A 17,679-nucleotide genomic window follows, 5' to 3' on the forward strand; every position below is an offset into this window, starting at 1 on the left:
TGGTGTTCAACACATTACCCATTACATGTCAAAGTCTTAAGAAGAACATAAACTCTTAAGTGTTTATTTGATCAGATTATTTATTTGATTTAAATTATACAAAACACAGAAATGAAAACACAAAAGTGTTGAACCTTCAGCCTCTACATGCTGTAACCCTGGTCCCTCTGTAAACTAGAATAAATAACTGCAACGAATGAGACTGAAATACATTTAACCCTACAACAGTGTGTTTAAAGGTATAATGACACTTCCCTCTTAATCTTTGACAGGTTTGACGAAGCAGCGCATTTAGTTACTTCAGTCCCTTTAAGTAAAGAAAACAATTCAAATTAAATATGTTAAACTACCAGACTGAGAATACAAAGGTACAGGCAAAAACAGGTAAATGTTTCTTGTGAATAGATCATGGCTACTGCTGCATGATAACTGTCAGCATTCATAAAATGCAGTCATATCTTTTACTCCCTAAATAGCACTTTAATGAACCAAAATAATGCAATACAAAACAGGTTTAAATGAAAAAAATCACATATTTCTTCTTTTAGAAAGATTTTTACAGTTCAAATAATTGCAGACACTTGTAGGTTTATGTTTCATGTCATTCTTCTTGTAAAAGCATAACAGGCACAAACTCTATGGAGAGATACTCCTCTTTCGGGGATTTGGAATATATCTGTTAACATTCTTAAAGAATAAAAAATATTCCACATAAAAATAAAGAAAATTAGGTGTATTGTAGAATTTTCCTGCTCAGATTTGTTTTAAACCTAATGGTATACATTAGTGTTGATGCACTTTAAAGACTGCTAACGTCTGCAAACACAGGGGAACAGAACAGGAGCTGTGAGCTTTTGTTTGTCTTCAATTCACCTGTCAACGCTATACTATCTGTAACAAACCCCATAGAGACTGGCAAGGTCACAGAAAAAACAAAAACTTATCCAGTGTGCATAAGAACTTAGTCGCCAATTCAGCGATAGATTCCTTGAGATAATTTACAACTCTCTACCTTAAGATAATTTACAACTCTCTATCGATTCACCAAATTGGATAAAAGGAAAACATACAAGACTGTTAAGTCCGGAGGATAATTATGCTGAAATTATTTAAAAGGCCTTTGCTTAAAATATGTTTTTGGAGGTTACTAATTTTTTCTGTGTGTACAAAACCACTGTATAAGTTTCATACACTTCAGGGCAGTGATAAACAGAGTGTGTCACAATGAAAGGGAGAGACTTTCTAAAGAGGGAAGTGAAGAGAGACAACCAGGAGGAACTTGAATACCAGTAAATGTACAGAATTTCATTCTTCAACTACCGTTTTCACAGCCGCCTTGCATTTAGTCACACTGTTGCATAACGTTGTCTAACCGTGTGAGCTGTCTTTTTGTTACAGATAATAATGCCCAAACCTCCTCCTCAACCATCTGAGGCAGAAACAAATCTCAGCACAAAAAACTTAGATAAGTCACATATTATTAACTCTGGCTAGGTTGTGTTAACAGGTTTGAGTTTATGGTCTTAAGTTGATATTTTATATACAGCTTATTGCAAAACTGCCTGTATTTGTAGTCACCCTCATCTCAAGATGATTTTTTTCAGTGCCTTCTCTTATAAAAGAATCCAAATATACAACAAGACCAGTGTGACCCACAGAGGCAATCTGGTGTGAATATATACAAATAAACATATTCAGTGACTCGCTGCAACAAAACCATACGGAAAGCTAAAGAGCTCTTTAACACAGAAACAGTGACAAAGTATAAGAAAAATGCAACAAACATGATTGGTTGTTTATGATCATATCCATGTGCAGCTATAGCGACAGCTGAGAGATGTCAGAATGAGGCTGTGCATTTACACAGACCTGTATGTACATAGAAACCTCTGTGTTGCTCTGGTCTTTGTGAGTGTATGCACAAAGTGCTGCTGTCCCAGCCAGCTGTCAGTGACCGTTCATAATAGTCTGTGACGTGGATGCAGTGGTGGAGGGCAAGACTGAAGACGAGCTGGCTGTGCTGGTGAAGAAGTTGTCTTCTTTTAGTTTGAGATGCTCTGGGAGCTCCAGCTTCAGTTTGGCCTCCTCAATGTCACTGTTGATTGCCGCAATGAGGGCTTCTGTTAGGACAAAGATGTGCAGAAAAGAAGCGAGTAAAGTCAGAGGATGTGTGAGACAGAGGTGAAAAAAGAAGGATGTGTGTCTAGAAAAAGTAAAAACACTAAGTACTACTGAATAAAATATGGAGCCTTAAAAATCATCTATTTTTGATTTAATGAGGCTTCTGACCCCAGTGGCACAGATTGCAGATTAGGTGGTAGAATGTGAGTGTGAGAGAAAACTGTACCAAGTGAGTCGTAGGTTCTCTCTGGACGGATGTATCCCACCATGACAACACTGAGAATATCTCCATAAAAGTCCTCTTTGAAAGTGTGAATCACATGAGTCTCCTACAACAACAACAAAAAAAAAATGTACAAGTTATTTTCATATTAAAACAGCAAATACCAAAATTTACTACATTGCACTTGTACCATCAAATCAGAAAATATTAGAATTTCTAAATATATGGCAAAAAATACTAGTGTATAAAGTGTCATTAAATGTTGCAATACCATTTGCATAATTGAAAATATGACCAAAAAAAAAACAAACTGTGAGGATGTGGAAAGGATTTCCCCGGTTCCTGACACCCTGTGATGTCTCAGTGGTTTCCATCAGAAGCAAAAAATGGCATTCTCAGTATTTTTGCAAAGCCTTCATTGAAAAAAACGTTTTAAAATTGGTAGTTTTTCATAAGACAGCAAATAAAGACAACTTAACTGAATTAGTTCCAGCAACTTTCTGCCAGTTTGCCTCCAGAGAAACACCACAAAGAGAGCTCAGTTACGTGCGACATCCAGACCCAGGCCAATGTTAAAGTCAGTACAACGAGAGTGACTCTTGTTTTTGATACAAATGCTGTCCCACTGTGGAAAATCTGATTTACCAGCCAAAGCTGTGGAGGAAGAATTTAACTTGTGACCAAACCATCATTGGCTTAAAATCTTGGTTTGTCAGACTAACAAAGACTATTTGACATTTACAATGTGCACAATTCTTCTACTTTCTGAATATAAAAATCAAGCAATTTTTCAGGGATTGTGGTGTATCTTGTTACTTACCATGGATTTCTTGGTATTTTTGTAGTAAGGGTTCCACCCAATGCTCATCACCATTTTGTACACATTGCCATTACCAACACAGGCCCAGCCATAGTAGATCCCTGTGGCAACATCTGCTGGAAGATGGTCCACCACTGAGTCTGAAAAGTTGGCTGTAGATCAGAGGAAAGAGCCAGAAGAAGGATGGAGAACAAGGGTTACCATGAAAGAAATCAGAGACTTGTTTAGTGGCACTCCAAAGAAGAGAACATAGAGAAACCTATCAACTGCTTGTTGGAATAAAATGATTCACAAAGTCTTTTATTATGTTGAAACATGCCAAAGTCCTTGGTAAAAGCTAATTTTAGTTTACAAATAATTCTAAACTAAAAAAATTCTAAAATTTGAAACAAAGATTTAAATTTGAACTGCAAACGTATTTCGGGTCCAGCCATCTTCAGTAATCATTGTGGGCAGAGCTAAGGCAATGATGCAGCAAAATAGTGACAGGGGAACATTTGCAAAGTTTATCATTAACATATCTAATTCACCACAAAACAATAGGAATACTCCCTTACTGCAAGATCCAACTCCTCAGCAAAACTAGAAACATGTAGGCTGCTGCTCTAAAGTTGTTTCCTGTAGTGAGGGGGATTTTGAAAATGGTAGCACATACATAACAGAAGAAGTAGTGAAAGTCGCGTCAAATGTGCGGCCGATTTCAGGCTTATACCCACAGTCTACATCCGGTGATTCAGACTAGTGTGGACATGGAGGCCAGCGAAGAGTTCACATCTGATGACTTTACTTATTTAATGTGTATACATCTGAGATCCTTCCACTATCCTTATTTATTAGAACTTTTAAAATGATCAATAATGACTGGAATGAGCTGAAATGAAGCATTTTATTGAGATCATTATTTTCTGCTCTATGGATCAGTCCTTCGTCTACATTACTACATATTTCTCCAAACAGCCATAATGGCATAAAAGACATTATTTCGGTAAAACAGTGCTTTCATTATCTGCCAAGTGCAGTTACTCAACTCACATTCAACGCAGGTAAAACGGGGCGGGGCTGGTTGCGTAAAAAAAGCTGTCGTCATCAGAGTAGTTCAGGACGAGACAGTAAAGGGGCAGGTTGCCAACATAAATTAACAACAAACTATCTACCAAATTATCTTGCATGTAATTAGTAACCAAACACCGTCAATGATCAGTTTACGACGTAAGGTTACTCTGGGTCTCTGGCTCCGCGGTACGTTATAATCTATTCACACCGACTTAACGTTATCTGCGTAGGCTAGATTAAACGTTAGCTCGCCGTAAAAGCCCCAACGGTCGAATAATCAGCTCACCTGTGGGAATACCGAGTTCTTTGCTTCCTCTCCCAAAGCCACGAATGACCTCTCCCCGGCAGAAGTACGGGAGGCTCTTCATGACTGGTATCCCGATAACAGCTGGCTATCTACGCTACAGAATGACCTCGAACGACACAGGGAAGTCAGACCGGCTAATCAGCCAGAACCACTGTGCCGGCTAACGCACCGCTTTGACAGCTAGCTGAGGCTGAAATCTTGCCCTTGTAGAGTTCAGGGTCCGCCCCTGTGTTCAACTACGACGTTAGCTTCACTCGCCTGGTTAGCTCGCTAGAACCGGACAAAGTTGGAGCTTCGAGCAGAGGTGGGTAAAGTTCACCAGCTATGCTAGCTATGCTAACAACCGTTAGATTCCTCGGAGGCTCGCGCTTCCTGAAACGGTTTTATCCAGGGAGTTGTCTTGGAAAGTGATGGCCTCGGTTTCGGTCAGGTCCGCTCACAGTATAATGATGAAAATGAAGCCCGATGCGCACAGAGAGCCGGTGATGTTACATGTGTTGAACCGTGAACACATCTGCGTCCACAGCGCTGCGTCTAACGTCACTGACCATGTGACCAGGGCTGTACGGGAATCACATGCTGCCTTCAGGTGTTGTAGGAAATATAGCAATTACAGATAAGACGTTCAGCACAACCACAGTGTCTCCAAGACGATCCCTCCGAATCAGCTGATTTTTTTGTACAGTAGGTTTAGTCTATTTACTGAGGCCATGCAAAATTTAACCGCCACGCTATGATTATTTAATTACAGGCCAGTAAAGCACATAATTGAAAATTCCTCATAGCTTTAGAAGTACAAGTGATAACCACATGAAAGTTTCAAGGGTGGAAAAACATTTGAGTCGTGACTGTAATACAAAAGTATTTTGGCACAGAAGAAATCATTGCTACAATATGTGCCTGGCATCAAAATGGGGATATAATGTGACCATTCAAATACTATAGTTAATTCACTTGACTCCATATACCACATGGTGATATGACCCTTGAAAGTTTACCCAAAATGTACTTTTTGAACTATTTACTGGTGAATTATCTTGAAAAAAGACAACACGTCCAGGGTAACAATCATAATTTCTATTATTCTGTCACAGACATTAAACTAGTAAACTAGTGCAATTTTGCAATTGAAACTGATGTAACATGATATTCCTGCTCAAAATTGCTTATAGAAAAATTGTGCTGAACAGAAGTACGATTTTGGGTTTGGATCACAACACCTGCCACTTGTGGAAAATTGATGGGGTTGCAGTTTTTAACAGAATTCAAATGTATTTTTGTTTTCTGTTAAAAACTGTGACTTGGAAATCTAATACATTGTACTTGTGAATTTGTAAGGTCGAAAAAATGTTAGAAAAAGTATCACAAATTAAAAAGCACAAAATTCCAATCCACACTTCTGTTTAAGTCATCATCAGAAAATTTAATTTGGGCAGAATTATCACAACACACAACACAGGCAGCAGATTTGCTCTGACAATTATTTATTTGGTTTGTTGTGATGTTGTGTTTGGGACTCCATGGGTGCACTGTTTCCTCTGAGCAGAACATGGATCTCTTCTTCTAGGAGGTGAGGAAGGTTTCTGATCGCTCCCTCTCACAGCCATAGTTGACCCTGGAGCAGGGAGTTTCATCGACTGTAGTTTAGCCATAAAATTCAAGAATCCAAACATTGTTTAAGTTTGTCACCATAATTTTAAAAAATTTTTTATTGAAAAATAAAGTTTGTTCAGAGGTTGGTAAGAAAAGTTTCTCATACAGACAGGTTAAACCCTATAATTGGGTGGCTGCTTGCAATAGGTTGGTAATTCACAGGGTTAGATAAGATAAGATAAGATAGTCCTTTATTTCTCCCCACACCAGGGGAAATTCACATTGTTACAGCAGCTTATGTAGCAATAAACATAGTAATAGTAATAAAATAATAATAAAATAGTAGTAATAATATTTACAATATGTACAGGGATGAGAAATGAGAATGAAATAGTACAGTACTGACACACTGTAAACAACAAAATATAAAGTGGCTTGAAAAAATAAGTTTAAAAAGTGCAAAGATGTAGCAGTGCAAGAATGTCTGTGCAAATTTTATGGTTTGGGGTGGTAATGATATAGTCCAGTTTATGTTAACATCAGCCAGTGATGCTGATGTTGTAAAGTCTTACAGCAGATGGGATGAAGGACCTGCGATAGCGCTCTTTCTTGCAGGGTGGATGTCTCAGTCTGCTGCTGAAGGAGCTGCTTAAACATCCCACAGTGTCACGCAGTGGGTGAGAGGGATTGTCCATGATGGATGTGAGCTTTGCCAACATCCTCCTCTCACCCACCTCCTCTATGGAGTCCAGGGAACAGTCCAGGACAGAACCTCCTCCTGACCAGTCTGTTTAGTCTCTTTCTGTCCCTTTCAGTGCTCCCTGCTCCCCAGCAGACCACTGCATAGAAGATAGCAGACGCTACCACAGAGTCATAAAATATCTGGAGCAGAGTCCTGCACACTCCAAAGGACCTCAGTCTCCTCAGCAGGTGGAGACGACTTTGGCCCTTCTTGTACAGGATCTCTGTATTGTGTGACCAGTCCAGTTTATTGTTGAGGTGAACACCCAGGTATTTGTATGTGTCCACCATGTCAATGTCCAAACCCTGGATGTTCACCGGTGCAGTCTGAGGTGTCCTCCTCCTGCAGAAGTCCATGATCATCTCCTTCGTCTTACTGGCATTGAGCTGCAGATGGTTTGACCCACACCAGTCAACAAAGTCAGAGATGACCGTCCTGTACTCCCACTCGTCCCTCTCAGATACACACCTGACAATGGCTGTATCGTTGGAGAACTTCTGGAGGTGACAGCTCCCAGAGTTATAATGGAAGTCTGATGTGTACAGGGTGAAGAGAAAGGGGGAGAGCACTGTCCCCTGTGGACCTCCATGCTGCTGACTACCACATCAGACACACAGTCCTGAAGCCTCATGTACTGTGGTCTGTATGTGAGGTAGTCGATGGTCCAAGCAGCCAGGTGACAGTCTACTCCTGCTTCTTCAAGCTCCACCCTGAGCAGAGAAGGCTGGATTGTGTTGAAAGCACTGGAGAAGTCAAAGAACATGACCCTCACAGTGCTGCCGGTGTTCTCCAGGTGAGTCAGTCAGTGATCTGTGCAGCAGGTAGATGACTGCAACATCCACTCCAATGTTCGGTTGGTAGGCGAACTGCAGTGGATCCAGATGCTGGCTCACCTGGGGACGGAGGTTCCTGAGGACAATCCTCTCCATGGTCTTCATCAGATGAGGTCTGAAGTGGTTAGGCTCCCTGGGGTTCCTGGTCTTTGAGACAGGAACCAGGCAGGAAGTCTTCCATAACAGGAACCCTCTCCAGACTCAGGCTCAGGTTAAAGATGTGCAGCAGCACCTGACAGAGCTGGTCTGCACAGTCTCTAAGGAGTCTGGAGCTGATTCCATCAGGACCTGTGGCCTTTCTGGTCTTGATCTTTAGTTGTCTCACACATAAGTGATCCAAAATGGCACCAGGGTTTGCCCTATAGGCGTATTTGACCCGGAAGCCTTGTAAGATGTCTGCTGCCATCACTGCTTACATCAGAGAAAAATAACTCTCATTGCACAAACAATTTAACTTACAGACTATTTTAGGGCTTTGTTAGTATTATTACAGCATGCAATCCTAGTAACCTTAACCCTAGCCCTGTGATAAACTGGTGACCTATCCAGGGTGTCCCCTGCCTTCACCCTAAGTCAGCCCCCCACCCCCGCGACCCTAATGAGGATTAAGGGGTGTATAGAGAATGTATGGATGGTTATCGAGGTTTTCTGGCAGAGAGGCGGATCTGCACTAGTTTTCCAAAAACTGGCAATACCATTGTTCACCACAAGGAGGCAGCACAGATCAAGTTGAAACTGTGATAGAGCCTTACATTCTGAAAAATGTCACCCCTGTAAGAGAGCAGCCGATGATCAAGCCAAAATAAGCAGGTGCAGAAGGATTGAATTTGACAGTGCAAACAGATTCAAGTGTTTTACAAATCCCAAAGGAAAATAGAGGTGGGAACATGGCTATACAGAAACGTGACTGGGTTAGGGTTTGTTATTTGCTGGTAACCATAGGACAACGGGTCAATGGGTCCCTGGGGTTGAGGTCTTGTTTTATGTGACAGGTTGTTTTTGCCAATATTGTGTGTAGTTGTGTCTCTTTTGGCAGTGGTTATAGCAATGATAGTTTATGTTTTGGATCATTTTATTTCTGTGCCTATGAGCAGACACTCCAAACAGGGAGCTGGTGACGCGAATCAATGAAAATTGTCACGCACTTGACTTCAGCTGCTAATTAGTGGCAGAGTCTCCTCCTTTCCCTCTCTCTCCCTTTCCTAGGTGGTGTGTGGTATGTGGACAGGTGCAGCCAATCACAATCAGTGGGACTGGTGGGTGAGCAGGTGGGAGTGTGTCTCATCTACACTCCTCTCCCATAAAAACCTGACACCGTCACTACTCATTGCTGGATCGTGAACTACAACTGTTAGTGTTGGCCTTGTTCATGCTAACTCCTTGTTTCGTGCATATGCTCACCAGCACCCCTTTTCTTCCAGTTCAGCTTCCTGCCCTTCAAGTCTAGATCTCTCCTGTACCACCTCGTGCTGTCGTCCTTTCCACCACCAAGACACCACCGCTGCAGCACCTGTCCGCCAAGACCGGCTTCCATCTGCCACATGCCACCTCTCCAACCCTACCCCTTCCCGCCATCGTTTCCTACCCTGGACAGTTAAGTTCCCTGCCACTCTCTGAGTTGTCAGTACCTGTGTATTTACGCCAGTCAGGCCTATACTTTTCATCCATCCTAGCATTCTGTTGGTTCAGTCCAACACTGAATTAGTTGGCAGCTGTGTCATTCAATACAAGTCCTGTAATTGTAACTTTCCTGCCTTGGTTATACCAAGTTCTGGTTAGAGTAGATTATTTGTATCGTTTCTGCACATTGAGTTCTGTATTAGTTTCCCTCTGGCCTTCTAGGAGGCTCACTTCAGTCTCTAGTCTTTGTGTTCTACAATTTGGCTTGTTTTTTTTGTAGTACTTCCTGTTGTTCCTTGAGTATTTTTGTAAATGAATATTAGAAACTTATTCTCGTCTGCCGTGTCTCTGTGCTGGCATCTGAGTCTCTGCTTTAGATCCATATCAAATATTTTGCAATATCAAGATGAATACAAATTCATCACTCATGAAAGGACACCACCAACTGTTACAGCCAACCACCTTTATTTTACTTGGACATTCTTCCAACCTATTGCTCCTCCACAAATTGCATTGTTTTCCATATATTTTGCAATTGCATGGCCAATAATTAAGCTAGCATGTATTTTTCCATTTGAATTTTAAGTAGATGGATGAAATTAATTAACACACTGCTAGACTAACAGCAACAGCTTTGGATTTTTATCATTGTAGTTTCATTGAACTGCATGTGTATGTGTTCTAATTATGTGTGTGTACACACACACACTAATTATCTGTAGTCACAGACAAATTGTCATGATCCCTGTTCCAGCCTGTTTCTCTGCTCCTCCTGTTCTGTTTTGATCTGTCTCTCGTTGACTCCCTCTGTCTGTCTGTCACCTCTCCCTCATGTCTCTCTCTCTCCCTGTCACTCGTCCTCCTGCTCTCCCTGTTTCACCTGCCTGCATTCTGCTACCTGCTGATTACTGCAATGAGTGTCAGCTGCAGTAATCAGCTCACTCCAGACACCTGTTCGTTTAAATAAAGACCTGTTTCTGTTGCCACCTGTCTGCCATATCTGTGCCTGCACCTGGGTTCTCCAACCACCCCCGTAACACAAATCAGACTTTGTAGAGTAAGCAGCTTTCATAACTTTGGATTAGGTTTGTTTCTGAACTTGTCAATGTAATTTGACAATTCAGTGTATAAATACAGTTGGACTAATAAATATCTCCCTCCCTTCAACCACGGTGACGTTCACAGGGTACACATTAGAAACTATACAAAGAAAGATGAATATAAGAATCATGTTTAAAAAAAAAAAAAAATAAATAAATTCAGAGAAAGGTGTCAGGAGGCCAGAACAATGCACCCTATTATCTCAGGCACTAACATATCAGTGATTCTCTTGTTCCAAAACTGTTATTACACATAAATACATATATACCAAAGACAAACTCCACACTGGTTATCACATTATCAGAACCTAAAACATCAACACAACTAAGGAAAGATTGCCATGTCAGTGTAACCTTGGAAACTAAGAGCATATCTAATCTTCTCCAACTTAATAACTAACAGCATATCCTTAAAAAGTTGTGTACATGGTGGATGATTACAATCTTTATACAAGTAAAATATACTGTCTGCCCACCGTTGAGTGAATTGAATAATTGTCTTTTTACACTGCAGTTTTGTGTTGGGAAACATTGGTTCCTGCTACTTTGGCATGCACCACCCACTTAAACATTGTTACGGGCCAAGCACCCCCTTCCCTGACTCATTCTGAGTTGACACAAAAATCTCCACCTAATGTAACTCAGCCAGCACCTTTTGTCTCAGATATTTCTCCAAGCAGTAGATGGCAATGGGATCTGTGTCGATGTCGAACTTGTTGGCAAAGAGGTGATGCTGAGCAATGATCCATCGCAGGTCTCCAGCACCATACACACATATTTCCCTCACATGGTTACCATGACATTCTGAATACACTGCATCCAGGGAATCCTGAGGACCCTCATGGCCCTGCCACTTCACCAGTCGAGCAACTGCATTCATATCTGTCATGTCGTATTTACGATTTGGCCTCGTTGAGCCAGGAACACCAGGGATTCGTTGAATGGTTGCCCAGAGAAACTCATCAGGACTGTAGGTGTCTTTGGCCCACTCTATCAACGTCTGTATTCGATCATCTTCCAACACACTGCGGATGTAACCTCGACTGACCACAATGTAGGCATTTCCTGAGAAAATGGGCAGGTTGAAGGGTGGTGGCTCCTTTTGCTTTCCTATCCCCTGAGAAAGTTGACGTAGTACATTATTATGATGGTGGCAGTCAATGAGGTCAGTCCTAACAGGACATTTCTACAATGTCAAAGGTACTTCATCTGTCTAGGTATGCAAAAAAAATCTCCAAATTAATTACCTGAATTTGCCCATTAACTAGCTGGTGAACATTTGTCACCCTCCATTTCTTTTCAGCTGGCATTTGTTCTGACTCCATGCTGTTCCGGCCCTTCAATGAACGCAACATCCGTACCATCTCCAAATTGGTTTTCAGAGGGAAATCCTGGCCACAAACGTTGATGAAGTATTTCCATTCTGTGCTGGCATTATAAAGATCAGCCATACAGTTAAGGTCAGCCTGGACTCGTGGCCAGGCAGCATAGACCACACTGACAGGCCGTCTGACCATGAAGACGTTCGGAAAACAGGAGGTGATGGCCATGATGGCAGCAAAGACTGAGGTCTCTGATTTTTTGTCCACATGGACACAATAAATATTTTGAGGTGCATAAATAGCTCGCAGTAGTCGCTCAAAATTCTGCACCTGAAGTAAATAGAGAGAAAAAACAATCGGCGAAGGAATGATTTGCTTCCTTTGTGCATCAGTTCAAAGGGGTACTTCCTGAATGATGTGACAAGTTCCACAAAAGGTGGACTTTACATTTCCTTATAATGCAGCTCAGCAGTCATTTATTAGATCTCTGTACCTTCAAATGTCCACTGTCAAATTTTACATTTGATTCAAAATTTCACAGCCTGTTATTACATGTCAATAACAACCTTCATCCTGAAGGACAGTTTTCCAGACTTTGCAACACTTCCTCTACAGTCAAGGAAGACATTATACAGCTGTACTGTAGACCTACTGCACAGTCTTTCAAGTTTATATAAGTTTGAATTCAGGCTTCTGAGTTTGCATACCTTGTGATGGACCACCATAGAGAAAGCCAGAGGAAACTCCTCTTCTTCCTTGCTTAATGGGAATGTGAAGTATTTCCTGCTTAACTTGAAGTTCCTGTAAAAGCACAAATTTGAACAACAAATGCTACTCAAGGATTTTACTTTTACTGAACACATTTCAGTAATGGCTCAGAGTTCAGCAATTACTGAAGGCTGTAATTTAAAGCAACGCACCTGCAGTCTTTGGCTGCATTAATGTAATACTCATCAGGGATCTCAACACTCTTCTGGAAGTCTTCACTGAGAGTCAGTAATTTGGCCTCTTCCAGTGCCTCCGTCTCTCCCTGTAGGATTGCAGAACAGTTGCACTGTTTCTCCGGACCGCCATCGACATCTGTATACTCCCACCAGCCGTAGGTAAGACTCCCGTCTGTTCTCAGTTCATTGAGTAGAGAAAGCATCCACACTGATCCCAGGACAAGAGTGAGCCCAAATAGCAGGGACAGTCGACCTCGTTTCAGTAACCGCATTATTTTAGAGGAGAACTTCAACCACAATGTTTTTATAGTGTGAATTCTGTTTATTATTCAACTGCAACTTATATTAGCCTTAAAATGTATTTCACAGTCCTTAATGTATTTTTTCTGTCTGTAAAACATTTTGCATCTAAGATTAAGAAATAAATCACTACAATATCATGGCATATGCGCAATGGATCTGTTTGTCACTAAGTCAGACTTAAATCAAAAATTTAAGCTGAAAATGTGCAATGGAGACTATGTTCTCTGACACCAGTGTAGTTGTGTTTCTGCTCTTTGCTACATGCTACAAAGCTTTAATAAATGTGTTTGCAGTAATGTTTAAAAATGTTCAGACAAGTTCCTTTCATTATGAAGTCAGACAGATTAGTCCATATTACCCCTGAAAACAAAAAAGAGAAATTATATGAACACATCCATTCTTCTGTCAAACCTTTCCACATATAATAAGGTAAAAAGATCATCATAAAGCAAAGGTTATGTTTACATGAACATTATTGTTAACATTAACTGTTTATGGTAATGGCATGCAATCAAAAATAATGTCATTAATAAAAGCACAAGTATAAAAAGAGTAAAGAAAAGAAAAGTAAAACCAGAGGCAAGCTATACCTTTCAGCCTTCTAAAGATTAAATAATGTGCTGCTTTTTTGCATAACTGTCCGTTTATGTTTAGTCAAAAAGTTTCCATACCAGAAGTTTAGCTTTTACAAGAAAAAGATATCACTTAAGTTACAGTATTGAGTATAGCTGTATGTTTGTTGTCTATTGGTTGTCAACATTTTTTAAATTTACAATTCATTTTTATTTCATCTTCATGTGCTACCTTACTGAAATACTGCGCAAAGATCTGTCACAAGTTTTTTTTTAGCTACAGTAGTAAAACATAAAGGTGATCGTAAAACTAAGTTCGTGTTTTATATTGAAAAAAGGATCTTGGTCTCTGATGTCATGCCTCAAGACAATGAAGTTAGCTTTGAGAGAGCATACTTGACATCAATTAACTCTTTGTTAAGCAACATGAAATTTATACACCTTTACTTATTGTGTTTTGAGCCATCCTTTTATTTTGAAAGATATGTGCACCGACACACGGAAGTGAAATATTCTGTGAGTGACGGGAAACTTGCTTGTCGTTTGGCGGTCTGTGTTGATGAAGTTCATAATTAACCCCTTCGGACCCTGTGTCCATTGGAATGGTCATGACACATTTTTGTCTCTACACCAATAAATACTCTGTAATTGAATGATGTCAGCGATGGAATTTACTGATTGGATCCTGATTATCCAATCACAATCATGCCATGACTTTGAGCATGCTCTGAGAGAGTGACAGACATCAGACAAGACAAGCATATTTTGAACATATATCATATCATTAATTTATAGGATTTTTTTTCAAAGTCCAATGTCCATTGCAATGCACATCAGGAGTTGGGCGAGTTTAGCCAACACTCACATGTTTAGTGTCAATATATAAAGAAACAAAACACCTGTAAGCTTTTCATAGGTAAATTAGGGTGTCACAGTTTATTTATTCATGATTATAAAATTTAATATATATATTTTGTACATAATGTTGTTATAGAGTATAAAGTCGAAGACTTCCTTGAACGTCTTCTGAATGGAGAGTTATCTGAACTTGACTCCTTGAATTCAGGAAATGAGGAAGAAACCAGGAGTGAGATTGGTGGTAAGTTTAGGAATTAAGAGTGTTTTTAATTCTTAGTATGTGTTTTTTAAAATCAATTTAATGTCTTATATGCAAGATATAAATGGAATGCATAAGAGTTCAAGAGTGAGAATACATAAAATTAGTTAAAATGTCATTGTTTTGTTATTAGAGAGGGACAGTGGAGAGGTTACATGCATGCCAGAAGAACTTGATGTGGCAGATGAGATTGAGATAGAGGAGACAGACAGTGTAGTGACAGAGGAGAACAGGAAGAGATGACAGTAACCAGGAAGGAAGAAATCAAGTGGCATCACAGGCCGTTCACTACAATCATAGACACTTCCTTTGAGAGTCCTACAGTTTATGAGGATCATCCCATGAGACCCTATAAATACGTCAAACAGTATATACCAGATGAGATCTTCAAATTAATGGCTGACAACACAAATGTTTACACCATGCAAAGTGGCACACTAAGTTTCAAACTGACAAGTTCAGGAGTGATCAGAACCCTAATCGGTCTCCACCTTGCTATGGGAGTGATGAAAATGCCAAGAGTCTCCATGTACTGGGAAGCTGGGATAGACATTGATATTTTTCAAAACACCATGCCCCGTGACAGATTCTTCCAGCTCCGGTCACATTTGCATTTGGTCAACAATTTGGAGAAGCCAGCTGAGAACAATGATGTGTTTTTCAAGGTACGTCCTCTCTATGATGCCATATGCAGTAGATGCTTGGAGCTTCCACTAGAGGAGAACCTTTGCATTGATGAACAAATGGTGCCTTTTCGCAGAACTCTGTCTGTAAAGCAATACATCAAAGGCAAGACATGGGGGGTGAAAATATACTTCCTATGTGGGAAAAGTGGCATGGCCTACGACTTCCTGCTACACCAAGGCACTACAATGGAGCTATCACAACAGCACAAGAAGCAGCTAGGACTTGGAGCTGGAGTGGTGTACCTTACTGCTGTTCCCTACCCACACTGTGATACACCTATCAAGTTCATGTGCACAGACTGTACACAGACTCAAAGCCATGCAAACATCAAGTTCCAGATGTTTAGGTCATACCTGATTGATTACCATGTGGAAAAACTGAGCCTTATTTTTCATAAGTTTTTCTGACATTTTACGCCCATCTTGTCATGGTGTCCATTGGAATGGACATGAAAAAATACTATTAAAAACAAAATGTTTTTTCCACTTTGTTTTTATGTTGGATAGGAGTCAGAATCAGTTTAAATTTTTTTTTTTTTGCCCAGGCGAAAAAATGCGAGTCTGAAGGGGTTAAGATGTAGCAGTTATATCTGTTCCATGAAGACACTTGGAAGTAGTTACTTGCTTATCTTTGGTGTCTCTTGTACGGAGTAAAGAAAACTGGTTCTTCAAGTACTTCAGTGACTTAAGCCAAGCAACATGTTCGCCTGTTTGTACATTAATCCTCTTTTGACATCACAGTTGCTTTTAGTATTTAGTAATTGAAATTAGATGTGGCTGTAATTCCCACATAAATATGATAATAACTGAGTAACTCGACTATCCATCCATCCATTATCTATACACCGCTTAATCCTCAATAGGGTCGCGGGGGGGGGGGGGGGGGGGGGGGGGGGCTGGAGTCTATCCCAGCTGACTCAGGTGAAGGCAGGGGACACCCTAGACAGGTCGCCAGTCTGTCGCAGGGCCACATACAGAGACAAACAATCACTCTCACATTCACACCTATGGGCAATTTAGAATGATCAATTAACCTCAGCATATTTTTGGACTGTGGGAGGAAGCCGGAGTACCCGGAGAGAACCCCACAGGGAGAACATGCAAACTATGCAGAAAGATCCCGGGAAAGCCGGGACACGAACCAGGGATCTTCTTGCTGAAAGGCGAAAGTGCTAACCACTACACCACTGTGCAGCCCAGTAACTTGACTAATGATAACTAATTATTATTTTTCAAACTGATATAAGCAAGTTATGGGCTGTTTATTTCTGCAGTTATAACATTTCCACTGTACACCAATATACAATTTGAAATTACAGTGCTAGCATACAATACATGTAAGAAGAACAGGATTTCTTGTTGAATACTTAAGAATAAAACATCATTTTTAATAACCAGAGAACAATCTGTGGGATAAAATCAGTTCATTTGATTAGAGTCATATATGGACATAAATCGCTTTCTTAAACAATAAAACATGTAAATTCTTCCTACCTGTGATTTTACAAACAGAGGATAAGATCCGATGCTTCTGCGTTTATCTCGTTCTCTGTTTTGATCCTTTTCTTCCTATATGACAAGAAACCTGTTGGTGTTCTTGCCTGGTTAGTTTTTTTTTTGAGTTGCACAATCAGTTATCATACCTAGCATTTGTTTCAATGTGTTACGTGTTTTCTTTTTCTTCGCTCCGCTATCCCTCTCTGTTCCTCCCCACACCCTCATGTTTCCCTGCTTGCTGCATTTTTTTCGTCTTCGTCTCGTCTGTCTGACTTGGAGCGATCGCTTGGCACTGGACCTTCGAAACACCGATCATGGCACCCCTGGAACAATAACAAACTCCTCTGGAAGTTTCATGGCCAAGAGATAGCTCTCCTACACCCCCCCACTTTCCCAAGGACACCTGTTGACATTTGGACCGGGCCAACCGAGGACGTCTCCATAGCAACCTGCTGTGTTGTCGCGCTCCCACCCTCGCGAACTGAGACACCGGAGGTCTGAGACGGAAGAAGATGGGCTACTCTTACTCCATATGCTCCCCCCTCCACCACCCCACATCCTTATCCCAACTATCCTTGTCTAACGTCATGCTTTGCCTGTTTGCGGGTTTGTGTTTTTTTTAGGTTCCTTCTCAAATTGAATTTCCCAACATTGGAGGTTTCATTTGGTACAACGAGCCTTTTTTTTCCCCTTTTACCCTCTGCTATCCCTACCCAGATCCCAACATGTCCTTTTTCTTTTTTTCCTCAAGAAAGGTGCGCGCAGCACTGCGCAGCAGCCGGAGCTGTCATTGGCAGGGCAGCTCAAATGAAATTTCGTTGTATAT

General features: G+C 40.7%; 3 protein-coding genes across 5 annotated transcripts in view; 1 reads left to right on the forward strand and 2 right to left on the reverse strand.

The window, feature by feature from the left end:
* The window catches only part of pcsk5b (proprotein convertase subtilisin/kexin type 5b), a 92,821-nt gene extending 82,523 nt beyond the window's left edge, over positions 1-10,298 (forward strand). The window contains exon 38 of the mRNA XM_035953831.2: positions 9,114-10,298. Coding sequence (XP_035809724.2) covers positions 9,114-9,309 — 196 coding nt within the window. The 3' untranslated portion in view covers positions 9,310-10,298. The remainder of the gene's footprint in view (positions 1-9,113) is intronic.
* rfk (riboflavin kinase) lies at positions 63-5,062 on the reverse strand. Its single transcript, XM_023282393.3, has 4 exons — positions 4,504-5,062; positions 3,165-3,316; positions 2,348-2,450; positions 63-2,120 (listed from the first exon to the last, which is right to left on the reverse strand). The coding sequence occupies exons 1-4, from the start codon at positions 4,583-4,585 to the stop codon at positions 1,948-1,950; spliced, it is 510 nt and encodes a 169-aa protein (XP_023138161.2). The 5' UTR covers positions 4,586-5,062; the 3' UTR covers positions 63-1,947.
* Positions 2,083-17,396, reverse strand: LOC111576639 (beta-1,3-galactosyl-O-glycosyl-glycoprotein beta-1,6-N-acetylglucosaminyltransferase-like). 3 transcript variants are annotated; one of them, XR_008602026.1, is made up of 6 exons: positions 12,655-12,691; positions 12,442-12,535; positions 3,165-3,316; positions 2,656-2,998; positions 2,348-2,450; positions 2,083-2,120 (listed from the first exon to the last, which is right to left on the reverse strand). XR_008602026.1 is itself a non-coding variant. In XM_023282401.3 (5 exons), the coding sequence occupies exons 2-5, from the start codon at positions 12,948-12,950 to the stop codon at positions 11,044-11,046; spliced, it is 1,281 nt and encodes a 426-aa protein (XP_023138169.2). In that variant the 5' UTR covers positions 12,951-13,341; positions 16,851-17,396; the 3' UTR covers positions 9,761-11,043. The 3 variants fall into 3 exon arrangements, 1 of the variants encoding a protein (XP_023138169.2); XR_008602025.1 differs by having other exon boundaries at positions 2,085-2,120; positions 2,616-2,998; XM_023282401.3 differs by lacking the exons at positions 2,083-2,120; positions 2,348-2,450; positions 2,656-2,998; positions 3,165-3,316 and adding exons at positions 9,761-11,529; positions 11,660-12,064; positions 16,851-17,396 and having other exon boundaries at positions 12,655-13,341.
* Positions 17,397-17,679: the final 283 nt, after the last annotated feature.

Source organism: Amphiprion ocellaris, chromosome 6 (assembly GCF_022539595.1).
Source record: "Amphiprion ocellaris isolate individual 3 ecotype Okinawa chromosome 6, ASM2253959v1, whole genome shotgun sequence".
In the NCBI taxonomy this organism is placed as follows: domain Eukaryota; kingdom Metazoa; phylum Chordata; class Actinopteri; family Pomacentridae; genus Amphiprion; species Amphiprion ocellaris.

Bases quoted from the DNA above. Each gene is read 5' to 3' on its own strand.
- rfk (XM_023282393.3), bottom strand. From the start codon at position 4,585: ATGAAGAGCCTCCCGTACTTCTGCCGGGGAGAGGTCATTCGTGGCTTT. The intron at 2,451-3,164 runs GTAAGTAACAAG...TTGTTGTTGTAG, and splicing joins AAAATACCAAGAAATCCATG to GAGACTCATGTGATTCACAC. The intron at 2,121-2,347 runs GTACAGTTTTCT...TTGTCCTAACAG, and splicing joins GAGAACCTACGACTCACTTG to AAGCCCTCATTGCGGCAATC.
- LOC111576639 (XM_023282401.3), bottom strand. From the start codon at position 12,950: ATGCGGTTACTGAAACGAGGTCGACTGTCCCTGCTATTTGGGCTCACT. The intron at 12,536-12,654 runs GTGCGTTGCTTT...GTGCTTTTACAG, and splicing joins AATGCAGCCAAAGACTGCAG to GAACTTCAAGTTAAGCAGGA. The intron at 11,530-11,659 runs GTAATTAATTTG...CAACTTTCTCAG, and splicing joins TAGTTAATGGGCAAATTCAG to GGGATAGGAAAGCAAAAGGA.